The sequence below is a fragment of the Vidua chalybeata genome, chromosome 33 (genome assembly GCF_026979565.1).
Source record: "Vidua chalybeata isolate OUT-0048 chromosome 33, bVidCha1 merged haplotype, whole genome shotgun sequence".
Classification (NCBI taxonomy): Eukaryota; Metazoa; Chordata; class Aves; order Passeriformes; family Viduidae; genus Vidua; species Vidua chalybeata.
In genome coordinates, this window is record NC_071562.1 from 718482 (window position 1) to 746110 (window position 27629).

At 52.0% G+C, this 27629-nt stretch overlaps 2 protein-coding genes across 5 annotated transcripts in view; both read right to left on the minus strand.

Annotated features, from left to right (window-relative positions):
* Positions 1 to 352: 352 nt before the first annotated feature.
* AKAP8L (A-kinase anchoring protein 8 like) lies at positions 353 to 23824 on the minus strand. Its single transcript, XM_053968239.1, has 14 exons — positions 23796 to 23824; positions 21433 to 21465; positions 18875 to 19097; positions 18297 to 18359; positions 17057 to 17609; positions 14212 to 14314; positions 13339 to 13385; positions 12675 to 12711; positions 11323 to 11440; positions 8568 to 8709; positions 6864 to 6969; positions 5622 to 5752; positions 3300 to 3395; positions 353 to 1054 (listed from the first exon to the last, which is right to left on the minus strand). The coding sequence occupies exons 1-14, from the start codon at positions 23803 to 23805 to the stop codon at positions 440 to 442; spliced, it is 2277 nt and encodes a 758-aa protein (XP_053824214.1). The 5' UTR covers positions 23806 to 23824; the 3' UTR covers positions 353 to 439.
* A 1130-nt stretch (positions 23825 to 24954) lies between these two features.
* WIZ (WIZ zinc finger) overlaps positions 24955 to 27629 on the minus strand; it is a 55204-nt gene continuing 52529 nt past the window's right edge. For all 4 annotated transcript variants that reach the window (XM_053968259.1, XM_053968260.1, XM_053968261.1 and 1 more), the window contains exon 12: positions 24955 to 26194. In XM_053968259.1, coding sequence (XP_053824234.1) covers positions 26041 to 26194 — 154 coding nt within the window. In that variant the 3' untranslated portion in view covers positions 24955 to 26040. The remainder of the gene's footprint in view (positions 26195 to 27629) is intronic.

Genomic DNA, 27629 nt, shown 5'->3' on the forward strand with positions numbered 1-27629 from the left:
ATTCCTGGAACATTCCAGAACTTTTTGGGATTCTGGAATTTTCACTCCTGGAACATTCCAGAACTTTCCATTCCTGGAATATTCCAGAACTTTTCCACATTCCGGAATTTTCACTCCTGGAACATTCCGGAACATTTTCACATTCCAGATTTTTCACTCCTGGAACATTCCGGAACTTTTCCATTCCTAGAATATTCCAGAACTTTTTCACATTCCAGAACTTTTCACTCCTGGAACGTTCCGGAACTTCTTCCCATTCCGGGATTTTCACTCCTGGAAGGTTCCGGAATTTTGGGACATTCCAGGATTTTCACTCCTGGAACGTTCCGGAATTTTGGGACATTCCGGGATTTTCACTCCTGGAAGGTTCCGGAATTTTGGGACATTCCAGGATTTTCACTCCTGGAAGGTTCCGGAATTTTGGGACATTCCGGGATTTTCACTCCTGGAAGGTTCCGGAAGGTCCCTGTGGGCGCAGCTGGGGGAATTCCTGGGGATTTTGGGAATTCTCCTCCTTTTCCAGCCCTGCCTCTGTCCCTGCTGCCCTTTCCCGGCCTCCAGTTCCCTCGGGAATTTCCATTGCCTCGGGATTTTCCTCGGGATCCGCAGAAATTCTGGGATTTTCCTCGAGATTTGGGGGCTTTTCCTCGGGATTTTGGGGGTTTTCCGTGGGATTTTCTTCGGGGTTTTCCGTGGGATTTTCCAGATTTTCCGTGGGACTTTCTTCGGGATTTTTGGGATTTTCCGTGGGATTTTCTTCGGGATTTTCCGTGGGATTTTCCATGGGATTTTCTGTGGGATTTGGGGGATTTTCTCGGAGATTTTCAGGATTCTCCTCAGGATTTTGGGGGTTTTCCGTGGGATTTTCTGGATTTTCCTCTGGATTTGGGGGGTTTTCTGCGGGATTTTCCGTGGGATTTTCCACATTTTTGGGATTTTCCGTGGGATTTTCCGTGGGATTTTCGGGATTTCCCTCGGGATTTTCCTCCCCTGCTCCTTCCCCTTCCTCGTGCTCCTCCTTTTCCTCGGGATCATCCGTGAAGGGATTTTCCCCCTGGAAAAGAGGGGGAAGCAAAAATTCCCAAAAAAAAGCCCATGTGGAGCTTCCCTGGGGATTCTCCAAGGAATTCTCACCTCCCCCAAATCCGTGAAAAAAAAAAATGGGAATTTCGGGCAGGAATTCCCCAGAGCTGCAATTCCAAAGGGGATTTGAGGTCGTTTTCCCGCCAAGTTCTCCCGGAATTCCGGGATTTTGGGGGACTTTGGGCAGGAATGGTAAAGATTCCCAAAATTCCAAAATATTCCCACCCCCCCCTTCAAAACTCCAAAATATTCCCCCAAAAAACCCCAAAATATTCCCAAAAACTCCCCAAAATATTCCCCAAAAAACAAAATATTCCCCACAAACTTCCCAAAAGAACCCCCAAAGCCCCCCAAAAATTCCCAAACCTCAAAATATTCCCCAAAAAATTAAAAAAAAATCCCCAAACCACCCAAAACCCCCTGAAAATTCCCCAAAAAATCCCCCAAATCCTCTCAAAATTCCAAAATATTCCCCAAAACCCCGTGAAAATTCCCAAGGCTCCCCCCAAAACCCCTGAAAATCCCCAGAAATCCCCCAAAATCTCCAAAAATTCCCAAAAATCCCCGAAAATTCCCAAAAATCCCCAAAAATTCCCAAAAGTCCCCCCCACAAAACCCCAAGAATTCCAAGAAATCCCCCCAGAAATCCCCCCAAAACCTCCAAAAATTCCCAAAAATCCCCACAAAATCCCCCCAAACATCCAAAAAAATCCCCAAAATTCCCAACCCTCCCACAAAACCCCAAAGATCCCCCCAAAATCTCCAAAAATTCCCAAAAATCCCCCCCAAACCCTTGAAAATTCCAAGAAATCCCCCCAAAACCTCAAAAAAAAATCCCAAACATTCCCTAAAATTCCCAAAAATCCCCCCAAAACCTCCAAAAATCCCTCCCAAAATCTCAAAAAATTCCCAAAAAATCCCCACAAAATCCCCAACAATTCCCAAAGCTCCCCCAAAAACCCCTGAAAATTCCCCAAAATCCCCACCAAACCTCCAAAAATCCCCCCAAAAATTCCCAAAAATCCCCCCAAAAATTCCCAAAACGCCCCTCCAAATATCCAAAAATCCCCGAAAATTCCCAAAAATCTCCCCCAAACCCCTTAAAAATTCCAAGAAATCCCCCCAAAATTCCCCCCAAACCCCCTCAAAATTCCAAAATATTCCCAAAAATCTCCTGCAAACCCCCGGAAACGCCTGGGGGCGCTGCTGGCGGCGGAATTCCGGGAATTCGGGAACTCGGGAATTTGGGAACTTGGGAATTTGGGAACTCTGGAACTCGGCAATTTGGGAATTCAGGAATTCGGGAACTTGGGTACTTGGGAATTCAGGAACTCGGGAATTTGGGAACTTGGGCACTCGGGAATTCTGGGAACTTGGGAATTCTGGAATTCAGGAACTTGGGAATTCCGGAAATTTGGGAATTCCGGGAATTTGGGAATTCTGGGAACTTGGGAATTCTGGAACTCGGGAACTCTGGATCTCGGGAATTCGGGAACTTGGGAATTCAGGAATTCTGGAACACGGGAACTCGGGAATTTGGGAATTCGGGAATTTGGGAATTCAGGAACTCGGGAATTGAGGAACTCAGGAATTCGGGAATTGGGGAATTTGGGAATTGGGGAATTTGGGAACTCGGGGATTTGGGAACTCGGGAATTCAGGAATTGGGGAATTTGGGAACTTGGGAATTGGGGAATTCAGGAATTGGGGAATTTGGGAATTCAGGAATTTGGGAATTTGGGAATTCAGGAATTTGGGAATTCAGGAACTGGGGAATTTGGGAACTCAGGAACTCGGGAATTGGGAACTCAGGAATTCAGGAATTGGGGAACTCGGGGATTTGGGAACTCGGGAATTGGGAACTCGGGAATTGGGGAATTTGGGAATTGGGGAATTTGGGAACTCGGGGATTTGGGAACTGGGGAATTTGGGAATTGGGGAATTTGGGAATTGGGGAATTTGGGAACTCGGGGATTTGGGAACTGGGGAATTTGGGAATTGGGGAACTGGGGAATTTGGGAATTTGGGAACTCGGGAATTGGGGGATTGGGGAATTTGGGAATTGGGGAATTTGGGAACTCGGGGATTTGGGAACTGGGGAATTTGGGAATTGGGGAACTGGGGAATTTGGGAATTTGGGAACTGGGGAATTTGGGAATTTGGGAATTTGGGAACTCGGGAATTGGGGGATTGGGGGATTGGGGCATGGCCCGGCACCTGCAGGAAGCTGCGCAGCTTGCGGCCGATCACTTTGTTGTTGAGGATGCTCCGGGCCACGGCCAGCGACGAGCGCTTGGACTGCTCCAGCATGGCCTGCGGGAACAGCGGCCGCGTTCCTGGGAATGCCGGGAATGCCGGGAACAGCGGCCGCGTTCCTGGGAATCTGGGAATTCCGGGAATCCCGGAATTCTCCCGGGAACAGCGGCCGCGTTCCTGGGAATCTGGGAATTCCGGGAATCCCGGAATTCTCCCGGGAACAGCGGCCGCGTTCCTGGGAATCTGGGAATGCCGGGAATCCCGGAATTCTCCCGGGAACAGCGGCCGCGTTCCTGGGAATCTGGGAATTCCGGGAATCCCGGAATTCTCCCGGGAACAGCGGCCGCGTTCCTGGGAATCTGGGAATCCCGGAATTCTCCCGGGAACGCCGGCCGCGTTCCTGGGAATCTGGGAATGCCGGGAATGCCGGAATTCTCCTGGGAACAGCGGCCGCGTTCCAGGGAATGCCGGAATTCCGGAATTCTCCGGGAATGGTGGAATTCTCCAGGGAATGGCAGCTGCGTTCCTGGGAATGCCGGAATTCCGGAATTCTCCAGGGAATGGTGGAATTCTCCAGGGAATGGCAGCCACGTTCCTGGGAATCCGGGAATTCTGGAATTCTCCAGGGAATGCTGGCTGCATTCCTGGGAATCCGAGATTCTCTGGGAATGCCAGGATTCTCCCGGGAATGGCGGGAATTCTCCAGGGAATGCCGGGATTCTCCCGAGAAGGGCGGCCACGTTCCCGGGAATCTGGGAATTCCGGAATTCTCCCGGGAATGGCGGCCATGTTCCTGGGAATGCCGGGATTCCGGGATTCTCCAGGGAATCCCGGGTGTTCCTCACAATGCTGGGAATTCTCCAGGGAACTCCGGGGCTTTTCCCAGGAATTTGTCTGGGAATTCTCCTGGGGATTTCCCAGAGAATTTTCCAGGGAATTTTCCTGGGAATTTTCCAGGAAATTCCAGGGATATTTTCTGGGAAATTTCCTGGGAATTCCAGGGAAGTTTCCAGGGAATTTTCCTGGGAATTCCAGGGAATGGGACACAAACCCAGCAGAATTCCCAAAAAAGTCCCTGAGAAAAAGGGGCTGGGGACACAAATCCAGGGAAAACCATGGGAATTCCCGGGATTTGGGTGGATCCCAGCAGGAATCCCAGGGCCTGGGTGGATCCCCTCAGGATTCCTGGGATTTGAGGTGGATCCCATTGGAATTCCCAGGAATGGGGTGGATTCCCTCAGGATTCCCGGGGGTTTGGGTGGATCCCAGCAGGATTCCCGGGGTTTGGGTGGATCCCAGCAGGATTCCCGGGGTTTGGGTGGATCCCAGCAGGATTCCCGGGGTTTGGGTGGATCCCAGCAGGATTCCCGGGGTTTGGGTGGATCCCAGCAGGATTCCCGGGGGTTTGGGTGGATCCCAGCAGGATTCCCGGGGGATGGATCCCAGCAGGATTCCCGGGGGATGGATCCCAGCAGGATTCCCAGGGGTTTGGGTGGATCCCAGCAGGATTCCCGGGGTTTGGGTGGATCCCAGCAGGATTCCCGGGGTTTGGGTGGATCCCGGCAGGATTCCCAGGGGATGGATCCCAGCAGGATTCCCGGGGGGATGGATCCCAGCAGGATTCCCGGGGATGGATCCCAGCAGGATTCCCGGGGTTTGGGTGGATCCCAGCAGGATTCCCGGGGTTTGGGTGGATCCCAGCAGGATTCCCAGGGTTTGGGTGGATCCCAGCAGGATTCCCGGGGTTTGGGTGGATCCCAGCAGGATTCCTGGGGTTTGGGTGGATCCCAGCAGGATTCCCGGGGGTGGATCCCAGCAGGATTCCCGGGGTTTGGATCCCAGCAGGATTCCTGGGGTTTGGGTGGATCCCAGCAGGATTCCCGGGGTTTGGGTGGATCCCAGCAGGATTCCCGGGGGTTTGGGTGGATCCCAGCAGGATTCCCGGGGGATGGATCCCAGCAGGATTCCCGGGGGATGGATCCCAGCAGGATTCCCAGGGGTTTGGGTGGATCCCAGCAGGATTCCCGGGGTTTGGGTGGATCCCAGCAGGATTCCCGGGGTTTGGGTGGATCCCGGCAGGATTCCCAGGGGATGGATCCCAGCAGGATTCCCGGGGGGATGGATCCCAGCAGGATTCCCGGGGATGGATCCCAGCAGGATTCCCGGGGTTTGGGTGGATCCCAGCAGGATTCCCGGGGTTTGGGTGGATCCCAGCAGGATTCCCAGGGGATGGATCCCAGCAGGATTCCCGGGGTTTGGGTGGATCCCGGCGCGGGCGCTCACCCGGCGGTTGTGGTTGTGATCCAGGGATTTCAGGTGTTTCTGGATGGATCCGAAGTGCATCGGGATCAGGAGATCGCACGCGGAGCAGTGAGCGGCCTCCACCTTCCGCAGGAAGTGCTCCAGGCCCACCTCTGGAAAATGGGATCAGGGATCGGGGATCGGGAATGGGGATCGGGAATGGGATCAGATTAAACCCCCTGGGATAACCCCAGGGCTCCAGGCCCACCTCTGGAAAATGGGATCAGGGATCGGGGATCGGGAATGGGGATCGGGAATGGGATCAGATTAAACCCCCCGGGATCCCCAGGGCTCCAGGCCCACCTCTGGAAAATGGGATCAGGGATCGGGGATCGGGAATGGGATCAGATTAAACCCCCCTGGGATATCCCCAGGGCTCCAGGCCCACCTCTGGAAAATGGGATCCAGGATCGGGGATCAGGGATCGGGAATGGGATCAGATTAAACCCCCCTGGGATAACCCCAGGGCTCCAGGCCCACCTCTGGAAAATGGGATCAGGGATCAGGGATCGGGGATCGGGAATGGGATCAGATTAAACCCCCCTGGGATATCCCCAGGGCTCCAGGCCCACCTCTGCAACGGGATCCGGGATCGGGTTTGGGATCAGGGATCAGATAAAGCCCCCAGCATCCAGGCCCACCTCCAGAAATCAGGGATCGGGAATGGGATCAAGGATTGGGATCAGGGATCGGGAATGGGATCAGGGATTGGGATCAGCGATTGAGAATGGGATCAGGAATGAGGATCAGGGATCAGGAATGGGATCAGGGATCAGGATCAGAGAATGGGATCAGGATCGGGAATGGGATCAGGGATCAGGATCAGGGAATGGGATCAGGATCGGGAATGGGATCAGGATCGGGAATGGGATCAGGGATCAGGATCAGAGAATGGGATCAGGATCGGGAATGGGATCAGGGATCAGGATCAGGAATGGGATCAGGATCGGGAATGGGATCAGGGATCAGGATCAGGGAATGGGATCGGGATCGGGAATGGGATCAGGATCGGGAATGGGATCAGGATCGGGAATGGGATCAGGGATCAGGATCGGGAATGGGATCAGGATCGGGAATGAGATCAGGGATCAGGATCAGGGAATGGGATCAGGATCGGGAATGGGATCAGGGTATGGGATCAGGATCAGGAAAGGCCAATCCCTCTGGGACACCCCAGAGCCGTTGCGGGGTTCCCTTGCGGGAATTCCGGGAATCCCGGGATACCCTGGGTCAGGTCCTGCTCCCGCTGGATCTGCTGGATCACAGCGTTGATGTCCCGGATCCCGCGGCGCCGCTCCTCCGTCTTCCGCGTCTTGTTGGCCACGTATTCCTGCGGGGAATTCCCTGGGATCAGCTTCCCAAAATTCCCAAAATCCCCAAAAAACCCTGCAGGGAATTCCCTGGGATCAGCTTCCCAAAAATCCCAAATCCCCTGCAGGGAATTCCCTGGGATCAGCTTCCCAGAAATCCCAAATCCCCTGCAGGGAATTCCCTGGGATCAGCTTCCCAAAAATCCCAAATCCCCTGCAGGGAATTCCCTGGGATCAGCTTCCCAAAAATCCCAAATCCCCTGCAGGGAATTCCCTGGGATCATCCCAAAAATCCCTAAAAAAATCCTGCAGGGAATTCCCTGGGATCATCCCAAAAATCCCAAAATCCCCCAGCAGGGAATTCCCTGGGATCATCCCAAAAATCCCCAAATCCCCAATTCCCCCTGCAGGGAATTCCCTGGGATCAGCTTCCCAAAAATCCCAAAATCCCCTGCAGGAAAATCCCTGGGATCAGCTTCCCAAAAATCCCCAAAAAACCCTGCAGGGAATTCCCTGGGATCATCCCAAAAATCCCAAAAAATCCCTGCAGGGAATTCCCTAGGATCAGTTTCCCAAAATTCCCAAAAAAACCCTGCAAGGAATTCCCTGGGATCTGAGAAAGGGGAAAGAAGGGAAAGGAGGGAAGAGGAAGAAGGGAAAAGTGGGAAAAGGAGAAAGAAAAGAAAGGAAAAGAAAGAAAGGGAAAGGAGGGAAGAGAAAGAAATGGAAACGTTGGAAAAGGGAAGAAAAGAAAAAGGAAAGAAAGGAAATGGAAAAAAACCAGGGAAAGGGGAAAAAGGGAGAGGGAAAAGGAAGAAAAGGGAATGGAAGAAAGGAGAAAACACAAGGAAAAGGGAAAATACGGGAAAATCAGGGAAAGGAGAGGAAGGGAAGAAGGGAAGAAGGGAAGAAGGGAAAAGGGAAAAGGGAAAAGGGAAAAGGGAAAAGGGAAAAGGGAAAAGGGAAAAGGGAAAAGGGAAAAGGGAAGGAAGGAAGGAAGGAAGGAAGAAGGAAGGAAGGAAGGAAGGAAGGAAGGAAGGAAGGAAGGAAGGAAGGAAGGAAGGAAGGAAGGAAGGAAGGAAGGAAGGAAGGAAGGAAGAAGGAAGGAAGGAAGGAAGGAAGGAAGGAAGAAGGAAGGAAGGAAGGAAGGAAGGAAGGAAGGAAGGAAGGAAGGAAGGAGGAAGGAAGGAAGGAAGGAAGGAAGGAAGGAAGAAGGAAGGAAGGAAGGAAGGAAGGAAGGAAGGAAGGGGAAAAGAAGAGAAAAAAAAGGAAGAAGAGGAGAAAAGCGGGAAAAGGAGAAGAAAAAGAGAGGAGAAGGAGATGGAAAACAGGAAAAGGAGAGGAGAAGGAGAGGGAAAAGAGGAAAAGGAGAGGAGAAGGAGAAGGAAAAGAGGAAGGAGAAAAGCAGGAAGAGGAGGAGGAGGAGGCTGAAGGCACCTGCAGGAACTGGGCTGTCTGCTGGGGCAGCTTGGTGCCCACGAACTGGAAATGGGAAAAGGGGAGAGGGGAAGGAAAAGCAGGAAAAGAAAAGCAGGAAAAGGAGGAAAAGCAGGAAAAGAAAAGCAGGGAAAGGAGAGGAAGAGGAGGAGGAGGAGGAGGAGGAGGAGGCTGAAGGCACCTGCAGGAACTGGGCTGTCTGCTGGGGCAGCTTGGTGCCCACGAACTGGAAATGCTCCCGGTGGAATTTGCTCTCCAGGTGCTGCCGGATCTCGTCCTCGAAAAACGTCCGGAACTTGCACAGGGAGCAGACGAACTGGATCCTGCAGGGAAAAATGTGGGAATGTGGGAATGGGGAATGTGGGAATGGGGATGGGGAATGGGGAATGTGGGAATGGGGAATGGGGAATGGGAAATGGGGGAATGTGGGAATGTGGGAATGGGGAATGGGGAATGGGGAATGGGGATGGGGAATGGGGAATGGGGAATGGGAAATGGGGAATGGGAAATGGGAATGGGAATGGGGAATGGGGAATGGGGAATGGGGAATGGGAATGGGGAATGGGAATGGGAAATGGGAAATGGGGAGTGGGAAATGGAAAATGGGGAGTGGGAAATGGGAAATGGGGAATGGGAATGGGAAATGGGAAATGGGAATGGGGAGTGGGAAATGGGGAATGGGAAATGGGAAATGGGAATGGGGAGTGGGAAATGGGAATGGGGAATGGGGAATGTGGGAATGTGGGAATGGGAAATGGGAATGGGGAGTGGGAAATGGGAATGGGGAATGGGGAATGTGGGAATGTGGGAATGGGGAATGGGAATGGGGAATGGGAAATGGGGAATGGGGAGTGGGAAATGGGAATGGGGAATGGGGAATGTGGGAATGTGGGAATGTGGGAATGGGGAATGGGGAATGGGGAATGGGGAATGTGGGGAAATGGGAAATGGAATGGGAAAAATGGGAAACTGGGAAACACGGGAGTGGGGAAATGGGGAATGAGGGAAAATGGGAATGGGGAATGGAAAAATGAGGAAATGGGAATGGGAAAAAACAGGAGTGGGGAACATGGGAATGGGGAAATTGGAAAATGGGAAACATGGGGAAAAAATAGGAAAAATGGGGAAATGGGAATGGGGAAATGGGAATGGTGGGGGAAAACCAGGAATGGCACCAGGAAAAAGGGAATGGTGAGGGAATGGCAACAATGGGAACGGAAAAAAGGGAATGGGGAACACGGGAATGGCAGAGGAAAAATGGGAATGGGACAGGAAAAATGGGAATGGGACAGGAAAAATGGGAATGGGACAGGAAAAATGGGAATGACAGAGGAAAAATGGGAATGGGACAGGAAAAATGGGAATGGCACAGGAAAAATGGGAATGGGACAGGAAAAATGGGAATGACAGAGGAAAAATGGGAATGGGACAGGAAAAATGGGAATGACACAGGAAAAATGGGAATGGGACAGGAAAAATGGGAATGACACAGGAAAAATGGGAATGGGACAGGAAAAATGGGAATGGCAGAGGAAAAATGGGAATGGGACAGGAAAAATGGGAATGACACAGGAAAAATGGGAATGGGACAGGAAAAATGGGAATGGCAGAGGAAAAATGGGAATGACACAGGAAAAATGGGAATGGCGCCAGGAAAAATGAGAATGGGACAGGAAAAATGGGAATGGGACAGGAAAAATGGGAATGGCAGAGGAAAAATGGGAATGACACAGGAAAAATGGGAATGGCAGAGGAAAAATGGGAATGGGACAGGAAAAATGGGAATGGCAGAGGAAAAATGGGAATGACACAGGAAAAATGGGAATGGCAGAGGAAAAATGGGAATGGGACAGGAAAAATGGGAATGGGACAGGAAAAATGGGAATGGGACAGGAAAAATGGGAATGGCAGAGGAAAAATGGGAACGGGACAGGAAAAATGGGAACGGGACAGGAAAAATGGGAATGGCACCAGGAAAAATGGGAATGGGACAGGAAAAATGGGAATGGGACAGGAAAAATGGGAATGGCAGAGGAAAAATGGGAATGACACAGGAAAAATGGGAATGGCAGAGGAAAAATGGGAATGGGACAGGAAAAATGGGAATGGCAGAGGAAAAATGGGAATGGGACAGGAAAAATGGGAATGGGACAGGAAAAATGGGAATGGTGCCAGGAAAAATGGGAATGGTGCCAGGAAAAATGGGAATGACACAGGAAAAATGGGAATGACACAGGAAAAATGGGAACGGGACAGGAAAAATGGGAATGACACAGGAAAAATGGGAACGGGACAGGAAAAATGGGAATGGGACAGGAAAAATGGGAATGGCAGAGGAAAAATGGGAACGGGACAGGAAAAATGGGAATGGGACAGGAAAAATGGGAATGGGACAGGAAAAATGGGAATGGGACAGGAAAAATGGGAACGGGACAGGAAAAATGGGAATGGGACAGGAAAAATGGGAATGGGACAGGAAAAATGGGAATGGCAGAGGTGTTCCCAAGTTTTTTGGTCTTTATCCCAAGGTTTTCCCAGGGTTTTGCAGATGTTCCTGATTTTCTGGGAGGTTTTCCTAGGGTTTTTTTAGCCTTTCCCAAGTTTTTGGGGGAAATAATCTCTAAGAAAGGGAAAGAGTTTTGAAAAAATGGGGGGAAATTCCTAAAAAGGGCAAGAATCCCTAAAAAAGTGGGAAAATTCCCTAAAAAGGGGGGGAAATTCCATTAAAAAGGGAAAAAAAGTCCATTAAAAAGGGAAAAATCCATTAAAAAGGGGAAAAAATTCATTAAAAAGGAAAAAAAATCCAGTAAAAAAGGGGGGAAAAACTCTAAAAAATTGGAAATATCCCCTAAAAAAGGGAAATATTTCCTAAAAAAGATGAACAATCCCTAAAAAGGGGGGAAATTCCCTAAAATTCCAGCATTCCCAGGAAATACCTCTCCACCATCCGGTCCCGGTGCCGCTTCTTCTGCCGGTCCTGGGATTTCCTCCCGGGCTGGAGCTTCTGCCTCAGCTGGGAAATCTGGGAATTCTCCTCTGGATTGCCCAGGGCTCCTGGGAAAATGGGAATTCTGGGAATCTCTGAGGGAATCCAGCCCAAAATCCCAAAAAATCAGCCCAAAATCCTAAAAAAATCAGCCCAAAATCCTAAAAAAATCAGCCCAAAATCCCAAAAAAATCAGCCCAAAATCCCAAAAAATCAGCCCAAAATCCTAAAAAAATCAGCCCAAAATCCTAAAAAATCAGCCCAAAATCCCAAAAAAATCAGCCCAAAATCCCAAAAAATCACCCCAAAAACCCAAAAAAATCAGCCCAAAATCCCAGGGAATCCAAAATCCCAGGGAAACCAAAATCCCAGGGAATCCAACCCAAAATCCCAAAAAAATCAGCCCAAAATCCCAAGAAATCAACCCAAAATCCCAGGGAATCCAAAGCCCCAGGAAATCCAAGGAAAATCCCAGGGAATCCAACCCAAAATCCCAAAAAAATCAGCCCAAAATCCGAAAAATCAGCCCAAAATCCCAGGAAATTCAAGGAAAATCCCAGGAAATCCAAACTCACAGGAAATCCAGCCCAAAACCCCAAAAAATCAGCCCAAAATCTGGAAAAAAAGAGCCCAAAATCCCAGGAAATCCAAAATCGGAGGAAATCCAACCCAAAATCCCAAAAAATCACCCCAAAATCCCAAAAAAATCAGCCCAAAATCCCAGGGAAGCCAAAATCCCAGGAAATCCAAGGAAAATCCCAGGAAATCCAAACTCACAGGAAATCCAGCCCAAAACCCCAAAAAATCAGCCCAAAAAAAAAAAAAAAAAAAGCCCAAAATCCCAGGAAATCAGCCCAAAATCCAAAAAAATCAGCCCAAAATCCAAGGAAATCCAAAATCCCAAGAAATCAGCCCAAAATGAAAAAAAAAAACCACCCAACCCTAAATCCCAGGGAATCCAAAATCCCAGGAAATCCAAGGAAAATCTGAGAGAATCCAGCCCAAAATCCCAAAAAATCAGCCCAAAATCCAAAGAAATCACCCCAAAATCCCAAAAAAACCAGCCCAAAATCCCAAAAAATGAACCCAAAATTCCAGGGAATCCAACACAAAATCCCAAAAAAACAAAGCCCAAAATTCCAGGAAATCCAAAATCCCAGGAAATCCAAGGAAAATCTGAGAGAATCCAGCCCAAAATCCCAGAAATCCCAACCCAAAATCCCAAAAACCCAGCCCAAAATCCTCCCCTGATCCCAAATTCCTGGAATTCCCTGGAATTTCCCCCTGGAATTCCCAACTCACCTTTCTCGGAATCTCTTCCCTCTTCATCCTCCCCTTCCTGAAAACCCAAAAATTTGGGAATTGAAACCCCCTGGAATGAAATCCTGAGAATTCTCCTCCCTCTGGGATTCCCCTTGGATTTGGGACTCCCAAAAATTTGGGGGATTTTCCCAAAGAAATCTCCCAGGGATGGGAATTTCAGTGGAGAGGCCGGAATTCCCTGGAATTCCCTGGAATTCCCACATTTCCTGGGGGAAATTCCACTTCCAGCCCTTCCCCCAACCAAAATCCTCCTGGAATTCCCAAAATCCCAGAATTTCCCTCCTTCAGACCCCAAAATCCCAGAATTTCCCTCCCTGAGATCCCAAAATCCCAGAATTTCCCTCCTTCAGACCCCAAAATCCTGGAATTTCCCTCCCTCAGATCCCAAAATTTCCCACCCTGAGATTCCAAAATCCAGGAATCTCCCTCCCTGAGATCCAAAAATCCCAAAATTTCCCTCCCTCAGATCCCAAAATTTCCCTCCCTGAGATCCAAAAATCCCAAAAATTCCCTCCCTCAGATCCCAAAATCCCGGAATTTCCCTCCCAAAATCCCAGAATTTCCCTCTCCCACCCAATTTCCTGTGGAAATTCCCCCAAATCCGTTGGGAATTCCCAAAATTCCAGGATTTCCCCTCACTCACTCCTCTGGATTCCTCCTTTTCTCCGGATTCTCCCTCCGTGCCTTCCTCTGGAACAAACAAAACCCCAAAAATTGGGAATTTGGGAAAAATCCCGGGAATTTCTGAGCTGGAATTCCAGGATTCAGCCCCAAAATTGGGAATTTGGGAAAAATCCCGGGAATTTCTGAGCTGGAATTCCAGGATTCAGCCCCAAAAATTGAGAATTTGGGATAAATCCTGGGATTTTTTGAGCTGGAATTTCAGAACTCCCCCCCAAAAACTGGGAATTGGGGTCAATCCTGGGATTTAAAAATTGGGAATTTGGGTCAATCCCAGGATTTGAAACCAGAATTCATCCCCAGGATTTGGGAATTGGGATAAATCCTGGTATTTAATCCAGAACTCAGCCCCATAAATTGGGATTTAAACCACTCCTGGGGTTTAATCCGGAATTCCCCCAGGATCTGGGAATTGGGGTCACTGCTGGGATTTAATCCAGACCCCCCCAGAATTTGGGATTTGGGGTAAATCCTGGGAATTTCATCCAGAATCCCCCCAGGATTTGGGAATTGGGATAAATCCCAGGATTTTAAACCAGAATTCCCCCAGGATTTGGGATTTGGGGTAAATCCCAGGATTTTAAACCAGAATTCCCCAGGATTTGGGATAAATCCCGGGATTTTAAGCCAGCCCCCCCAGGATTTGGGGTAAATCCCGGGATTTTAAACCAGAATCCCCCCAGGATTTGGGATTTGGGGTCACTCCCGGGATTTTAAGCCAGCCCCCCCAGGATTTGGGGTAAATCCCAGGATTTTAAACCAGAATTCCCCCAGGATTTGGGGTAAATCCCAGGATTTTAATCCAGAATTCCCGGGACTGGGATGGGGCCCTGACCGTTGTCGGAGCTGGAGTTGTCGGAGCCGTCCGTGCGCGGCGCCCTCTCCTCGCTCGGCTGCTGCCGCCGCCGGCCCGGAGCCTCCCGGCGCGGCCGCTTCCGCTGCGGGAGACGGGGAAATGGGGGAAATGAGGGGGAAATTGGGGAAAAACGGGGAAAAAACGGGGGGAAAATGGGGGGAAAATGGGGGGGAAAATGGGGAAAAACGGGGGAAAATGGGGAAAAAATGGGGAAAAATGGGGGGGAATGAGGGGGAAATTGGGGAAAAACGGGGGAAATGGGGGGAAATGAGGGGGAAATTGGGGAAAAACGGGGGAAAACGGGGAAAATTGGGGGAAAATTGGGGGGAAATGGGGGGAAATGAGGGGGAAATTGGGGAAAACGGGGAAAAACGGGGGAAAATGGGGGAAAATTGGGGGAAAATGGGGGGGAAATGGGGAAAATGGGGAAAAAACGGGGGAAAATGGGGAAAATGGGGAAAAAAATGGGGGAAAATGGGGGGGAAATTGGGGAAATGGGGAAAATTGGGAAAAAATGGGGGAAATTGTGGGGGAACGGAGAAAATTGGGGGGAAATGGGAGAAATTGGGGAAAAACAGGGAAAATGGGGAAAATGGGGAAAAATGGAGAAAAAATGGAGAAAATAGGGGGGAAATGGGGGGAAAATGGGGAAAATTTGGGGAAAATGGGGGGAAATGGGGAAAATTGGGGGGAAATGGGGAAAATTGGGGGGAAATGGGGAAATTGGGAGAGGGAAATGAGGGGAAATGGGGAAAAAATGGGGGGAAATGGAGAAAATTGGGGGAGAAATGGGGAAATTGGGGAAAAATGGGGAAAATTGGGGAAAAATGGGGGGGAAATGAGGGGAAATGGGAAAAAATGGGGGAAAATGGGGAAATTGGGGAAATGGGGAAAATTGGAGGGGAAATAGGGGAAAATTGGGGAAAACAGGGGAAATGGGGGAAAACTGGGGGGAAAAACCATGGAAAAATCCTGGAAAATCATGAAAAATTCCTGGGAAACCATGGGAAAACCATGAAAACTCCTGGAAAAATCCTAGAAAAACCATGGGAAAATCATGGAAAACCACGGAAAAAACCAGGAAAACTCATGGAAAAACCATGAAAACCTCATGGAAAAATCCTGGAAAAAACATGAAAATGCATGGAAAACCATGGAAAAACCAGGGAAAATGATGGAAAAATCCTGGAAAAACCATGAAAATCTCTTGGCAAAACCATGAAAACGCCTGGAAAAATCCTGAAAAACCTATGAAACCTCATGGAAAAAACCTGGAAAAACCATGAAAACTCATGGAAAACCATGAAAACTCATGGAAAAATCCTGGAAAAGACATGAAAAACTCATGGAAACCTATGGAAAAAACATGGAAAACTCCTGGGAAACCACGGAAAAACCATGAAAAACTCACGGAAAACCCTGAAAAAACTCCTGGAAAAATCCTAGAACAACCATGGAAAACCACGGGAAAGCCAGGAAAACTCTTGGAAAACCACTGAAAAACCATGGAAAAATCCTGGAAAAACCATGGAAAACCATGAACACTGCTGGAAAACCGTGGAAAAAACACAGGAAACTCCTGGAAAAGCGTGGAAAAACCATGGAAAACTCTTGGAAAACCACTGAAAAACCATGAAAAACTCATGGGAAAACCACAGAAAAACCATGAAAACTCATGGAAAAATCCTGGAAAAACCATGGAAAACCATGAACACTGCTGGAAAACCATGGAAAAACCACAGGAAACTCCTGGAAAAGCGTGGAAAAACCATGGAAAACTCATGGAAAACCATGGGAAAACCATGAAAAACTGCTGGAAAAATCCTAGAACAACCATGGTAAACCACGGGAAAGCCAGGAAAACTCATGGAAAACCATTGGAAAAACCATTAAAAATTCATGGAAAACCATGGAAAACCATGAACACTCCTGGAAAACCGTGGAAAAACCATGGAAAACTCATGGAAAACTCATGGAAAACCATGGAAAACTCAGGGAAAACCATGAACACTGCTGGAAAAACTTGTGGAAAACCACAGGAAACTCCTGGAAACCCAGGGAAAAACCATGAGAAAAACCATGGACAGTACTGGAAAACCGTGGAAAAACGATGAAAAACTCCTGGAAAACTGTGGAAAACTCATGGAAAACCGGGGAAAACCATGGGAAACTCCTGGAAAACCGTGGAAAACTCAGGGAAAACCATGAACACTGCTGGAAAACCGGGGGAAAACCATGGGAAACTCAAGGAAAACCACAAAAACTCCTGGAAAACCGTGGAAAAACCATGGAAAAACTCATGGAAAACCATGGAAAACTCATGGAAAACCATGAAAAACTCATGGAAAACCATGGAAAACTCATGGAAAACTGGGGGAAAACCATGGGAAACTCCTGGAAAACCGTGGAAAAACCATGAAAAACTCATGGAAAACCATGAAAAACTCATGGAAAACCATGAGAAACTCCTGGAAAACCATGGAAAACTCATGGAAAACCATGAAAAACTCCTGGAAAACCATGGAAAACTCATGGAAAACCATGAAAAACTCCTGGAAAACCATGGAAAACTCATGGAAAACCATGAAAAACTCCTGGAAAACCATGGAAAAACCATGAAAAACTCATGGAAAACCACGGAAAAACCATGAAAAACTCATGGAAAACCACAAAAACTCCTGGAAAACCACGGAAAAACCATGAAAAACTCATGGAAAACCACGGAAACTCCTGGAAAACCGTGGAAAAACCACGGAAACTCCTGGAAAACCGTGGGGAAACCACGGAAGCTCCCGGAAAGCTGCTGGGAACAGCCGCGACTCACCCTGAACTCCGCATCCCAGAGCTTCCAGCCCCTCCTCATCCTCTTGAGGCCGCGGAAGGCGCCGGGGAAGCCGCGGAAGGCCGGGAAGGCGCCGGGCTCGGGGAGGATGTTGTGGGCGAAGAGCGACGGGAGGCGCCGGGCGGGGCCGCGGGGCTCGGCCCAGCCCCCGCGCGCCGGGAACGGCCGCTCCCGGCCCCAGCCCCGGGCGCCCAGATTCTCCCGGAATTTGCCCGGGAATTGCTGCTCCCGGCGGGGCGGCGCGGGGCGGCCGTAGAACTCGCCGGCGGCGTCGGGCTCGGATTCGTTGGGAAAGTCGCCGGGATAATCGTTGGGGTAGTCGGGATAATCGGGATAATCGTTGGGGTAATCGTTGGGATAGTCGGGATAATCGTTGGGGTAATCCCCGGGATAATCGTTGGGATAATCGTTGGGATAATCCCCGGGATAATCGTTGGGATAATCGCCGGGATAATCCCCGGGATAGTCGAAGCCTGCCCGGTACAGATCCCGGTCGTTCACGCGGGAGTCGCCGTAGGATTCGTAGGGATCGTACCTGGAAATTTGGGAATTTTGGGCTTTTCCAAGGGGAAAAGGGAGCGGAGGGAGGTAGGAGGGGTTGGGGATTTCCAAGAAAAAGGGTCTGGGGGATTGGGATTCTCTTTATTCCCAAAAAAAAAATGGGTCCTGGGAGTTGGGGATCACCTTCCCCATCCCTTTTTCCCCACATTTTCCATCCCTTTTCCCATTCCCCAGCCCTTTCCTGCTCCCCAGGATCCAATCCCAACCAGCCCTGGAACTCCAAATCCCAAATTCTGGATTTTTTTGGGATAATCCTCCATTCCCATTCCCCTGTTTCCATCCCCATTTTCCCATTCCTATCCCCACCCCACATTCCCAATCTCATTCCCCCGTTCCCAATCCTGTTCCCCCAGTCCCATTCCCAATTCCCCACTGCCATTCCCATCTGCATTCCCACCCCATTCCTGTTCCCAATCCCACATTCCCCCATTCCCATTCCCACATTCCCATTCCCAATCCCAATCCCCTGTTCCCAATCCCATTCCCCCATTCCCACATTCCCATTCCCACATTCCCAATCCCATTCCCCTTCCCAATCCCATTCCCACATTCCCAATCCCCCATTCCCAATTCCCAATCCCCCATTCCCAATCCCTCATTCCCAATCCCCCATTCCCACATTCCCATTCCCAATCCCATTCCCCCATTCCCACATTCCCACCTCTCCGTGGGCGCTCCGTAGCCCCGTCCCGGCGGCCCCTCGGCCTCGGCCTGGCTCCCAGCTCCCCCATTCCCAATTCCCCATTCCCACATTCCCAATCCCACATTCCCATTCCCCCATTCCCATATTCCCAATCCCAATCCCCCATTCCCACATTCCCAATCCCCCATTCCCATTCCCCCATTCCCATTCCCATTCCCAAATTCCCAATCCCATTCCCACCTCTCCGGGGCCGCTCCGTAGCCCCGTCCCGGCGGCCCCTCGGCCTCGGCCTGGCTCCCGGCTCCCCCATTCCCATTCCCACATTCCCAATCCCCCATTCCCAATCCCAGTCCCATTCCCACATTCCCCCATTCCCATTCCCCCATTCCCATTCCCAAATTCCCAATCCCATTCCCACCTCTCCGTGGGCGCTCCGTAGCCCCGTCCCGGCGGCCCCTCGGCCTCGGCCTGGCTCCCGGCTCGCCCATTCCCATTCCCACATTCCCAATCCCCCATTCCCAATCCCAGTCCCATTCCCACATTCCCCCATTCCCATTCCCCCATTCCCATTCCCAAATTCCCAATCCCATTCCCACCTCTCCGTGGGCGCTCCGTAGCCCCGTCCCGGCGGCCCCTCGGCCTCGGCCTGGCTCCCGGCTCCCGGCTCCTGCCGCTGCTTCCCGGGGCCGTCGCCGCCCTCGGGGGCCCCGTCGGGCTCGGAGCCGCCCAAATCCCAGGAATTGGCGGCGGCGGCGCCGAAGCCGAAGCCCCCGGAGCCCTCGTGGCCGTAGCCGTAGCCGTAGCCATAGCCCTCGTAGCCTGCGGGAAAGGGGATTCACCGGGAATTCAGCACCGGGAATTCACCGGGAATTCACCGGGAATTCACCGGGAACTCGGGATTCACCGGGAATTCAGCACCGGGAATTCAGCACCGGGAATTCAGCACTGGGAATTCAGCGGGAACTCGGGATTCACCGGGAATTCAGCACCGGGAATTCAGCACCGGGAACTCGGGATTCACCGGGAATTCAGCACCGGCATCCGCTGGGAATTCGGGATTCACCGGGAATTCAGCACCGGGAATTCACCGGGAACTCGGGATTCACTGGGAATTCAGCACTGGGAATTCAGCACCGGGAACTCGGGATTACCGGGAATTCATCACCGGGAATTCACCGGGAACTCGGGATTCACTGGGAATTCAGCACCGGGAATTCAGCACCGGGAACTCGGGATTCACCGGGAATTCAGCACCGGGAACTCGGGATTCACCGGGAATTCAGCACCCGGAACTCGGGATTCACCGGGAATTCAGCACCGGGAATTCAGCACCGGGAATTCACCGGGAACTCGGGATTCACCGGGAATTCAGCACCGGGAATTCAGCACCGGGAACTCGGGATTCACCGGGAATTCAGCACCGGGAACTCGGGATTCACCGGGAATTCAGCACCGGGAATTCAGCACCCGGAACTCGGGATTCACCGGGAATTCAGCACCGGGAACTCGGGATTCACCGGGAATTCAGCACCGGGAATTCAGCACCGGGAATTCAGCACCCGGAACTCGGGATTCACCGGGAATTCAGCACCGGGAATTCAGCACCGGGAATTCACCGGGAACTCGGGATTCACCGGGAATTCAGCACCAGGAATTCACCGGGAACTCGGGATTCACCGGGAATTCAGCACTGGGAATTCAGCACCGGGAACTCGGGATTCACCGGGAATTCAGCACTGGGAATTCAGCACCGGGAACTCGGGATTCACCGGGAATTCAGCACCGGGAATTCAGCACCGGCATCCGCTGGGAATTCGGGATTCACCAGGAATTCATCACCCGGAATTCACCAGGAATTCATCACCGGCATCCACCAGGAATTCGGGATTCATCACCGGGAATTCATCACTGGGAATTCATTACTGGCATGCGCCGGGAATTTGGGATTCATCACCGGGAATTCGCCGGGATCCACCAGGGATTTGGGATCCGCCAGGGATTCATCACCGGCATCCACCGGGATTCACCGGGAATTCATCACCGGGAATTCGCCGTGAATTCATCACTGGCATCCACTGGAAATTCGGGATTCACCGGGAATTCATCACCGGGAATTCATCTCCGGCATCCACCGGGATCCACCGGGATTCGCCGGGAATTCACCAGAATCCACTGGGATTCACCGGGAATTCATCACCGGCATCCACCGGGAATTCAGGATTCACCAGGAATTCAGGAATTCGGGATTCACTGGGATTTACTGGGACTCACTGGGATTTACTGGAATTTAATGGGAATTCGGGATTCACTGGGATTTTGGGAGAGTCCTGGGATTTACCGGGAATTCAGGATTTACCGGGATTCACTGGGAATTCGGGAGAGCTCCGGGATTTACCAGGAATTCCAGAGTCCCAGGATTTAACGGGAATTTGGGATTTACCAGGAATTTGGGATTGTTCCCAGTTAATTCCTAGGGAATTTGGGGTCATTCCATGGAATTTGGGATGTTTCCCACAGAATTTGGGGTCATTCCCACAGGATTTGGGGTCGTTCCCATGGAATTTGGGGTCGTTCCCATGGAATTTGGGGTCGTTCCCATGGAATTTGGGGTCATTCCCACAGGATTTGGGGTCATTCCCACAGGATTTGGGGTCATTCCCACAGGATTTGGGGTCGTTCCCATGGAATTTGGGGTCATTCCCACAGGATTTGGGGTCATTCCCACAGGATTTGGGGTCATTCCCACAGGATTTGGGGTCGTTCCCACGGAATTTGGGGTCATTCCCACAGGATTTGGGGTCATTCCCACAGGATTTGGGGTCGTTCCCACGGAATTTGGGGTCGATCCCACGGAATTTGGGGTCATTCCCACGGAATTTGGGGTCGTTCCCACGGAATTTGGGGTCGTTCCCACAGAATTTGGGGTCGTTCCCACAGAATGGCTGAAGGGATCCCAAAAATCCCCACATTTTGAACTCGGGGCCGTTTCCCCGTCCCAAAAATGCCGATTGTTTTGGTTGGATCCGGCGGGAATTTGGGACTAAAATCTGGGAAAGAAGAGGTGGGAGCTTCCCGAGGGCTGGGGCCGGGATCCAGGGATGGATCCAGGGATGGATCCAGGGATGGATCCAGGGGAGGAAATTCCCACACTTGCCTCTGCTCGAGCCCGAATTCCAATCTCCGTACCCTAAAAAACAGGAAAATCCCCGTTAGGCTCCCAAAATCCCCCAAATCCCCCCCAAATCTGCTGGGAATCGGCCCCAGGAAGCCCAAATCCCAAATTTCCATCCGAGCCGGGAAGAATTCCCATCCCTGGGAAGGGAAATTCCTGCTGAGAAACTGGGGGGAAAGTGGGGAAAAAAAGGGAAAAAATAAGAGAAAAATGGGAAAAATGGGGAAAGAATGGGGGAAATGGGAAAAGATGGGGAAAATTGGGGGAAAGGGGAAAAATGGGAAAGAACTGGGAAAAATAGGGAGAAAAATGGGGAAAATTGAGAAAGAATTGGGAAAATGGGGGGAAATGGGAAAGAATGGGAAAAAATGGGAGAAAACTGGGAAAATGGGGAAAATGGGAAAAAACTGGGAAAAATGGGAGAAAACAGGAAAAAAACGTGAAAAAAGGGGAAAAACAGGAAAAATGGGAAAAACTGGGGAAAATGGGAGAAAATAGGAAAAAACGTGAAAAAAGGTAAAAAACAGGAAAATTGGGGAAAAACCAGAACAGAAAAACAGGAAAAAAATGGAAGAAAACTGGGAAAATGGCAAAAAATGAGAAAGAATTGGGAAAACTGGGGGGGGAATAGGAAGAACAGGTGGAAGTGGGAAAGAATGGGGAAAAAATGGGGAAAACCAGGAGAAAAACGGGAAAAAAAAAAAGGAGCTGGATCCCGTTCCTGCTGTTCCTGGCTGCCCTCATTGCCCGGCGGAATTTCAGCCCTAATTAGCGGCTCCTCATTAGCACAACACCCCAATTAAGGGCTTGGGGCCCTCCCTCCCCGTCTCCGGGCGGGATTTTCGGGAATATTTCGGGAATCGCTGCCCCGGCCGCTCCAGGTGTGTCCCAGGTGAGGCGAGGCCGCCGCAGGAGCCGGGAACGGGACGGGATTGACGGAAAAACGGGAGAAAAATGGGATTGAAAGGGCTCGGGCTGGGAATAAACCCGGGTGGGGACGGAACCGGGAATTCCCCGGGATCGGGAGACCCAAGTGGGGCTGGAGTGGGAGCAAATCCCAGCTTTGGGATCAGATCCCGGGTTTGGGAGCAAATCCCGGCTTTGGGATCAGATCCCGGCTTTGGGATCAGATCCCGGCTTTGGGATCAGATCCCGGGTTTGGGAGCAAATCCCGGCTTTGGGATCAGATCCCGGCTTTGGGATCAGATCCCGGCTTTGGGAGCAAATCCCGGCTTTGGGATCAGATCCCGGGTTTGGGAGCAAATCCTGGGTTTGGGATCAGATCCCGGCTTTGGGAGCAAATCCTGGGTTTGGGATCAGATCCCGGGTTTGGGAGCAAATCCCGGGTTTGGGATCAGATCCCGGGTTTGGGAGCAAATCCCGGGTTTGGGATCAGATCCCGGGTTTGGGAGCAGATCCCGGGTTTGGGAGCAGATCCCGGCTTTGGGATCAGATCCCGGGTTTGGGAGCAGATCCCGGGTTTGGGATCAGATCCCGGGTTTGGGAGCAGATCCCGGGTTTGGGATCAGATCCCGGGTTTGGGAGCAGATCCCGGGTTTGGGATCAGATCCCGGCTTTGGGAGCAAATCCCGGCTTTGGGATCAGATCCCGGCTTTGGGATCAGATCCCGGGTTTGGGAGCAAATCCCGGCTTTGGGAGCAAATCCCGGGTTTGGGATCAGATCCCGGCTTTGGGAGCAAATCCCGGCTTTGGGATCAGATCCCGGCTTTGGGATCAGATCCCGGGTTTGGGAGCAAATCCCGGCTTTGGGAGCAAATCCCGGGTTTGGGATCAGATCCCGGGTTTGGGAGCAAATCCCGGGTTTGGGATCAGATCCCGGCTTTGGGATCAGATCCCGGGTTTGGGAGCAAATCCCGGGTTTGGGATCAGATCCCAGGTTTGGGATCAGATCCCGGGTTTGGGATCAAACTCCCAGGAATTGGGGCTGTCCCGGTGCCCCCGGCCGAGCCCTCCCGGACACCCCCGGTCCCTCAGGGACATCCCCGGTCCCGGTGTCCCCCCGGTGTCTCAGGGTCACTGCCGGTCCCTCACGTCCCCCCCGCTCCCGGTGTCCCCGGTCCCTCAGGGATCGCCCCCCGCTCTCCCCTCACGGCTCTCCCCGAACCCCTCGGGGCTCCCGTCCCGCCCGCCGCCCCTCACGGTTCCTGCCCCTCACGGATCCCAGCGGCTCCGCACGGATCCCGCCGCCCCTCACGGATCCCAGCGGCTCCGCACGGATCCCGCCGCCCCTCACGGACCCCGCCGGTCCCTCACGGCCCCTGCCGGCCCGGGCCCGTCCCGGTGCCCGCGGTCGCTCCGGTCCCGGTGCCGCCCCCTCCCCTCACCGTAGCTCATGATGGCGGCGCCTCCTCCCCTTTCCCGGGCGGTAACGGCGCCGCGCGGGCCCCGCCCCCGAGCGCTGATTGGCCGCGCCGCTCCGCCTCCCCCGCGCTGATTGGTCCGCGCGCTTCGCGCCTCCCATTGGCCGCCGGCCGCTGTCGTTCATCGCGCTCCCCGCGCCGCGATTGGTTGAAATGAAAGTCTGCTTGATGAGGAGGCGTGGTTTCAGCAGGCCTGCTCTCCTATTGGTCAGCTGCGCCGGCTGAGGACCTATCGCGTGAGGGGCGCCTTTTGCCACGCCCCCTCGCCGCAGCGCCGGCTGCTATTGGCTGTCTCCGCTGAGGCCACGCCCCCGTGTCGCTCGCGGCGGTGCGGTGTCACGGGGGGGGGTCACGTGCTTGTCACGTGCCGCGCGTGTCACGTGTTTGTCACGTGGGGGGCGCGGGGGCAGCGCTGGGGTCACGCGAGGGGGGAATCCCAAAAATCCCCAAAAAATCCCCAAAAATCCCCCCAAAAATCCCCCAAATCCCAGAATACCCAAATCCCAAAATCCTGATCACAAATCCTGATCACAAATTCCAAAATCCCAAAAATCCCCAAATCCCAAAATCCCTGAATCCCAGAATCCCCAAAAACCCCAAAATCCCAAATTCCCCAAATCCCCAAAATACCCAAAATCCCCAAATCCCAGAATCCCAAAATACCCAAATCCCAAAACCCCCGAATCCCCGAATCCCAAAATCCTGATCCCAAATTCCAAAATTCCCCAAATCCCCAAATCCCGGTCACAAATTCTGATCCCAAATCCCAAAATCCCAGATCCTAAACCCCAAATCCTGATCACAAATCCCCAAATCCCAAATCCTGTTCCCAAGCCCCAAATCCCAAAATCCCCAAATCCTGATCCCAAATTTTCTTAAACATTTCCCCCAAAACCTCCTGGGTTCCCCCCAAATTTCCCTCCAATTTCCCCAAATCCCCCTGGAATTTCCCCAAATTTCCCTCGAATTCCCCCGGATTTCCCCCAGATTCTCCTGGATTTTCCCAATTTCCCCCGATTTCCCCCAAATCTCCTCAAATTTCCCCAGATTTCCCCCAAATTTCCCCGGATTTCCCCCAAATCCCCACATTCCAGGCATCCAGAGACTCCGTTTTTCCCGGGAATTCATCTCCAGAAGAATTTAATCCATCATTCCCCAGTCCCGGGTACAGGAATCGCCGGAAACGTCCCGAAAAACGTGGAAATTAAAATTAAAAATAAAATTAAAAAAAAAAAAAAACAAACAAAAAAAAAAAACAAACAAACAAAAAAAAAAAACCAGGAAAAAAAAACAACAAACCCAAAATATTTCTCCGTTAAAATTCCTTCCGGAATGCGGAAGTTTCGGGATTCCCAAATAAAAACAGATCTTTCTCTTTTCCTTTGCTTTCTACACAAATCTAGAGCTTAAAAAAGTCGGGATGAGGGGGGAAAAAACGGGAATAAAACCGAGAACAACGGGAAGAACCACAAAGGGAATTTGGGGGGAAAAACGGAGCCGAATCCTCCCGGAATTTTGGGGATTCCCGCGGGATTGCCCGGCTCCCGCTGCCGGGGGAATTCTGGGAATCGGCAGCGGGAGGAGGGGGGAGAATCCCGCGGGATTCGCTTGGGAAAAGTGGGAATTTTGGGAACATGCAACCCCGGAACTGAGGGAATTCCGACATCTACGGGGCCACTAAAAAAAACAGAACAAAAAACGGGGAAAAAAAAAAAAAAAAAAAAAAGGGAATTTACAGCTCTGCGAGGGTCCAAATGTACAAAATCCACAGCGCTTCCCCCCCCCGGGAATTCCGGGAATTCCGGGAATTCCCTCCCCGAGTCGCCGCCCGCCGGGCGAAGGCGGCGCCGCCGGTTCTTTGGGATTTAAAAAAAAAAAAAAAAAATCGGGAATTTTGTTCTTCCTTCGGGCGGGAAGGCGGGGAATTCCCGCCGGGAACGCCGAGGATCCGGATCCGTGTAGTGCTTGTGGCCGCCCCGCCCGGGGCCGGCGCCGCTCCCGAGGGGGATCCCCGAGATCCCCGAGATCCCCGAGATCCCCGAGATCCCGGGATCCCGCCGCCCTTCCTGGCCGCTCTCAGGTTGCTTTTGCTGCTTTGCTGTTTTGTTGGTTTTTTTTTTTTTTGTGGTTTTTTTGTCGTTGCTTTTGGAGGTTTCTTCGATTTTTTTTTCCCCCCCCCCCAGGATTCGGGGGGAAAAAAAAAAAAATTTCAGGGAGCCTCGGCCAGGGCCGGGGGCTCCGGGGGCGCCTCGCTCCGGCACGGATCCGCCTTGGAAAAATTCATGTCCAGGATGTGGCGCTGGAGGTGCCGCACCCACTCCTCCTGGATGGACAGCGGGCCCTGGAACTCCAGCTCGCAGAACCTGCGGGGCGGCAGCAGCTCCGGCTCAGCCGCCCGCAAATCCCGGGATGCGCCAGGAAATCCCGGGATCCGCCAGGAAATCCCGGGATCCACCTGCAATTCCCGGGATACGCCCGCAATTCCCGGGATCCACCCGTAATTCCCGGGATCCGCCCAGAAATCCCGGGATCCGCCCGCAATTCCCGGGATCCGCCCGCAATTCCCAGGATCCGGCTGCAAATCCCGGGATCCGCCCGGAAATCCCGGGATCTGCCAGGAAATCCCGGGATCCGCCCACAATTCCCGGGATCCGCCCGCAATTCCCGGGATCCGGCTGCAATTCCCCCCGGAATCCACCTGCAATCCCCCCGGGATCCGCCCGCAAATCCCGGGATCCGCCTGCAATTCCCGGGATCCGGCAGGAAATCCCGGGATCCACCTGCAATTCCCGGGATCCGCCCGCAATCCCCCCAGAATCCGCCTGCAATTCCCCCCGGAATTCAGCTGCAAATCCCCCTGGAATCCGCCTGCCAATCCCCCCAGGATCCGGCTGCAATTCCCCCCAGAATCCGGCTGCAATTCCCGGGATCCGGCAGCAATTCCCCCAGAATCTGGCAGCAATTCCCCCTGGAATCTGCCTGCAATTCCCAGAATTCAGCAGCAATTCCTCCCGGAATCCGGCTGCAAATCCCCCCGGAATCCGGCTGCAATTCCCAGAATTCAGCAGCAAATCCCCCCGGAATTCAGCTGCAATTCCTGGAATCTGGCTGCAATCCCCGGAATTCAACTGCAATTCCCCCCCCAGATTTCAGCTGGAATTCCCAGAATTTGGCAGGAAATCCCGGAATTCGGCAGGAATTCCCCCCGGATTTCAGCTGGAATTCCCGGAATTCGGCAGGAAATCCCGGAATTCAGCAGGAATTCCCCCCGGATTTCAGCTGGAATTCCCGGAATTTGGCAGGAATTCCCAGAATTCGGGAGAAATTCCCCAAAATTCGGCAGGAATTCGCCCCCAGTTTCAGCTGGAATCCCCAGAATTCGACTGGAATTCCCCACAAATTCAGCAGGAAATCCTGGAGTTCAGAAGGAACTCCCCAGATTTCGGCTGCAATTCCCCAGATTTCAGGAGGAATTCGCAGGAATTCCCCAGATTTTGAGAGGAATTCTCCCCAGTTTTGGCAGGAAATCCCAGAATTTGGCAGGAATTCCCTCTGGATTTCAGCTGGAATCCCCGGAATTCCCCGGAATTCAGGAGGAATTCCCCCCAATTTTGGCAGGAATTCCCCAATTTTGGGAGGAATTCCTGGATTTCATGGATTGGGAGTGGCAAAAATGGGGTTGGGGGGGGGGGGAATGCAGGGGAAGGGGGGAAATTCCCAAAAAATGGGATGGGGGAGGAGGGAAAGGAGGGGAAATTTCCAAAAAAATGGGGCTGGGGAGAAGGGAGAGGGGGGGAA

Coding starts and splice junctions, on each gene's coding strand:
- AKAP8L (XM_053968239.1), bottom strand. Junction 13,386..14,211: donor CAACTCCAGCTCCGACAACG/GTCAGGGCCCCA, acceptor TGTTTGTTCCAG/AGGAAGGCACGGAGGGAGAA. Junction 6,970..8,567: donor AGACAGCCCAGTTCCTGCAG/GTGCCTTCAGCC, acceptor AATTCCCCGCAG/GAATACGTGGCCAACAAGAC.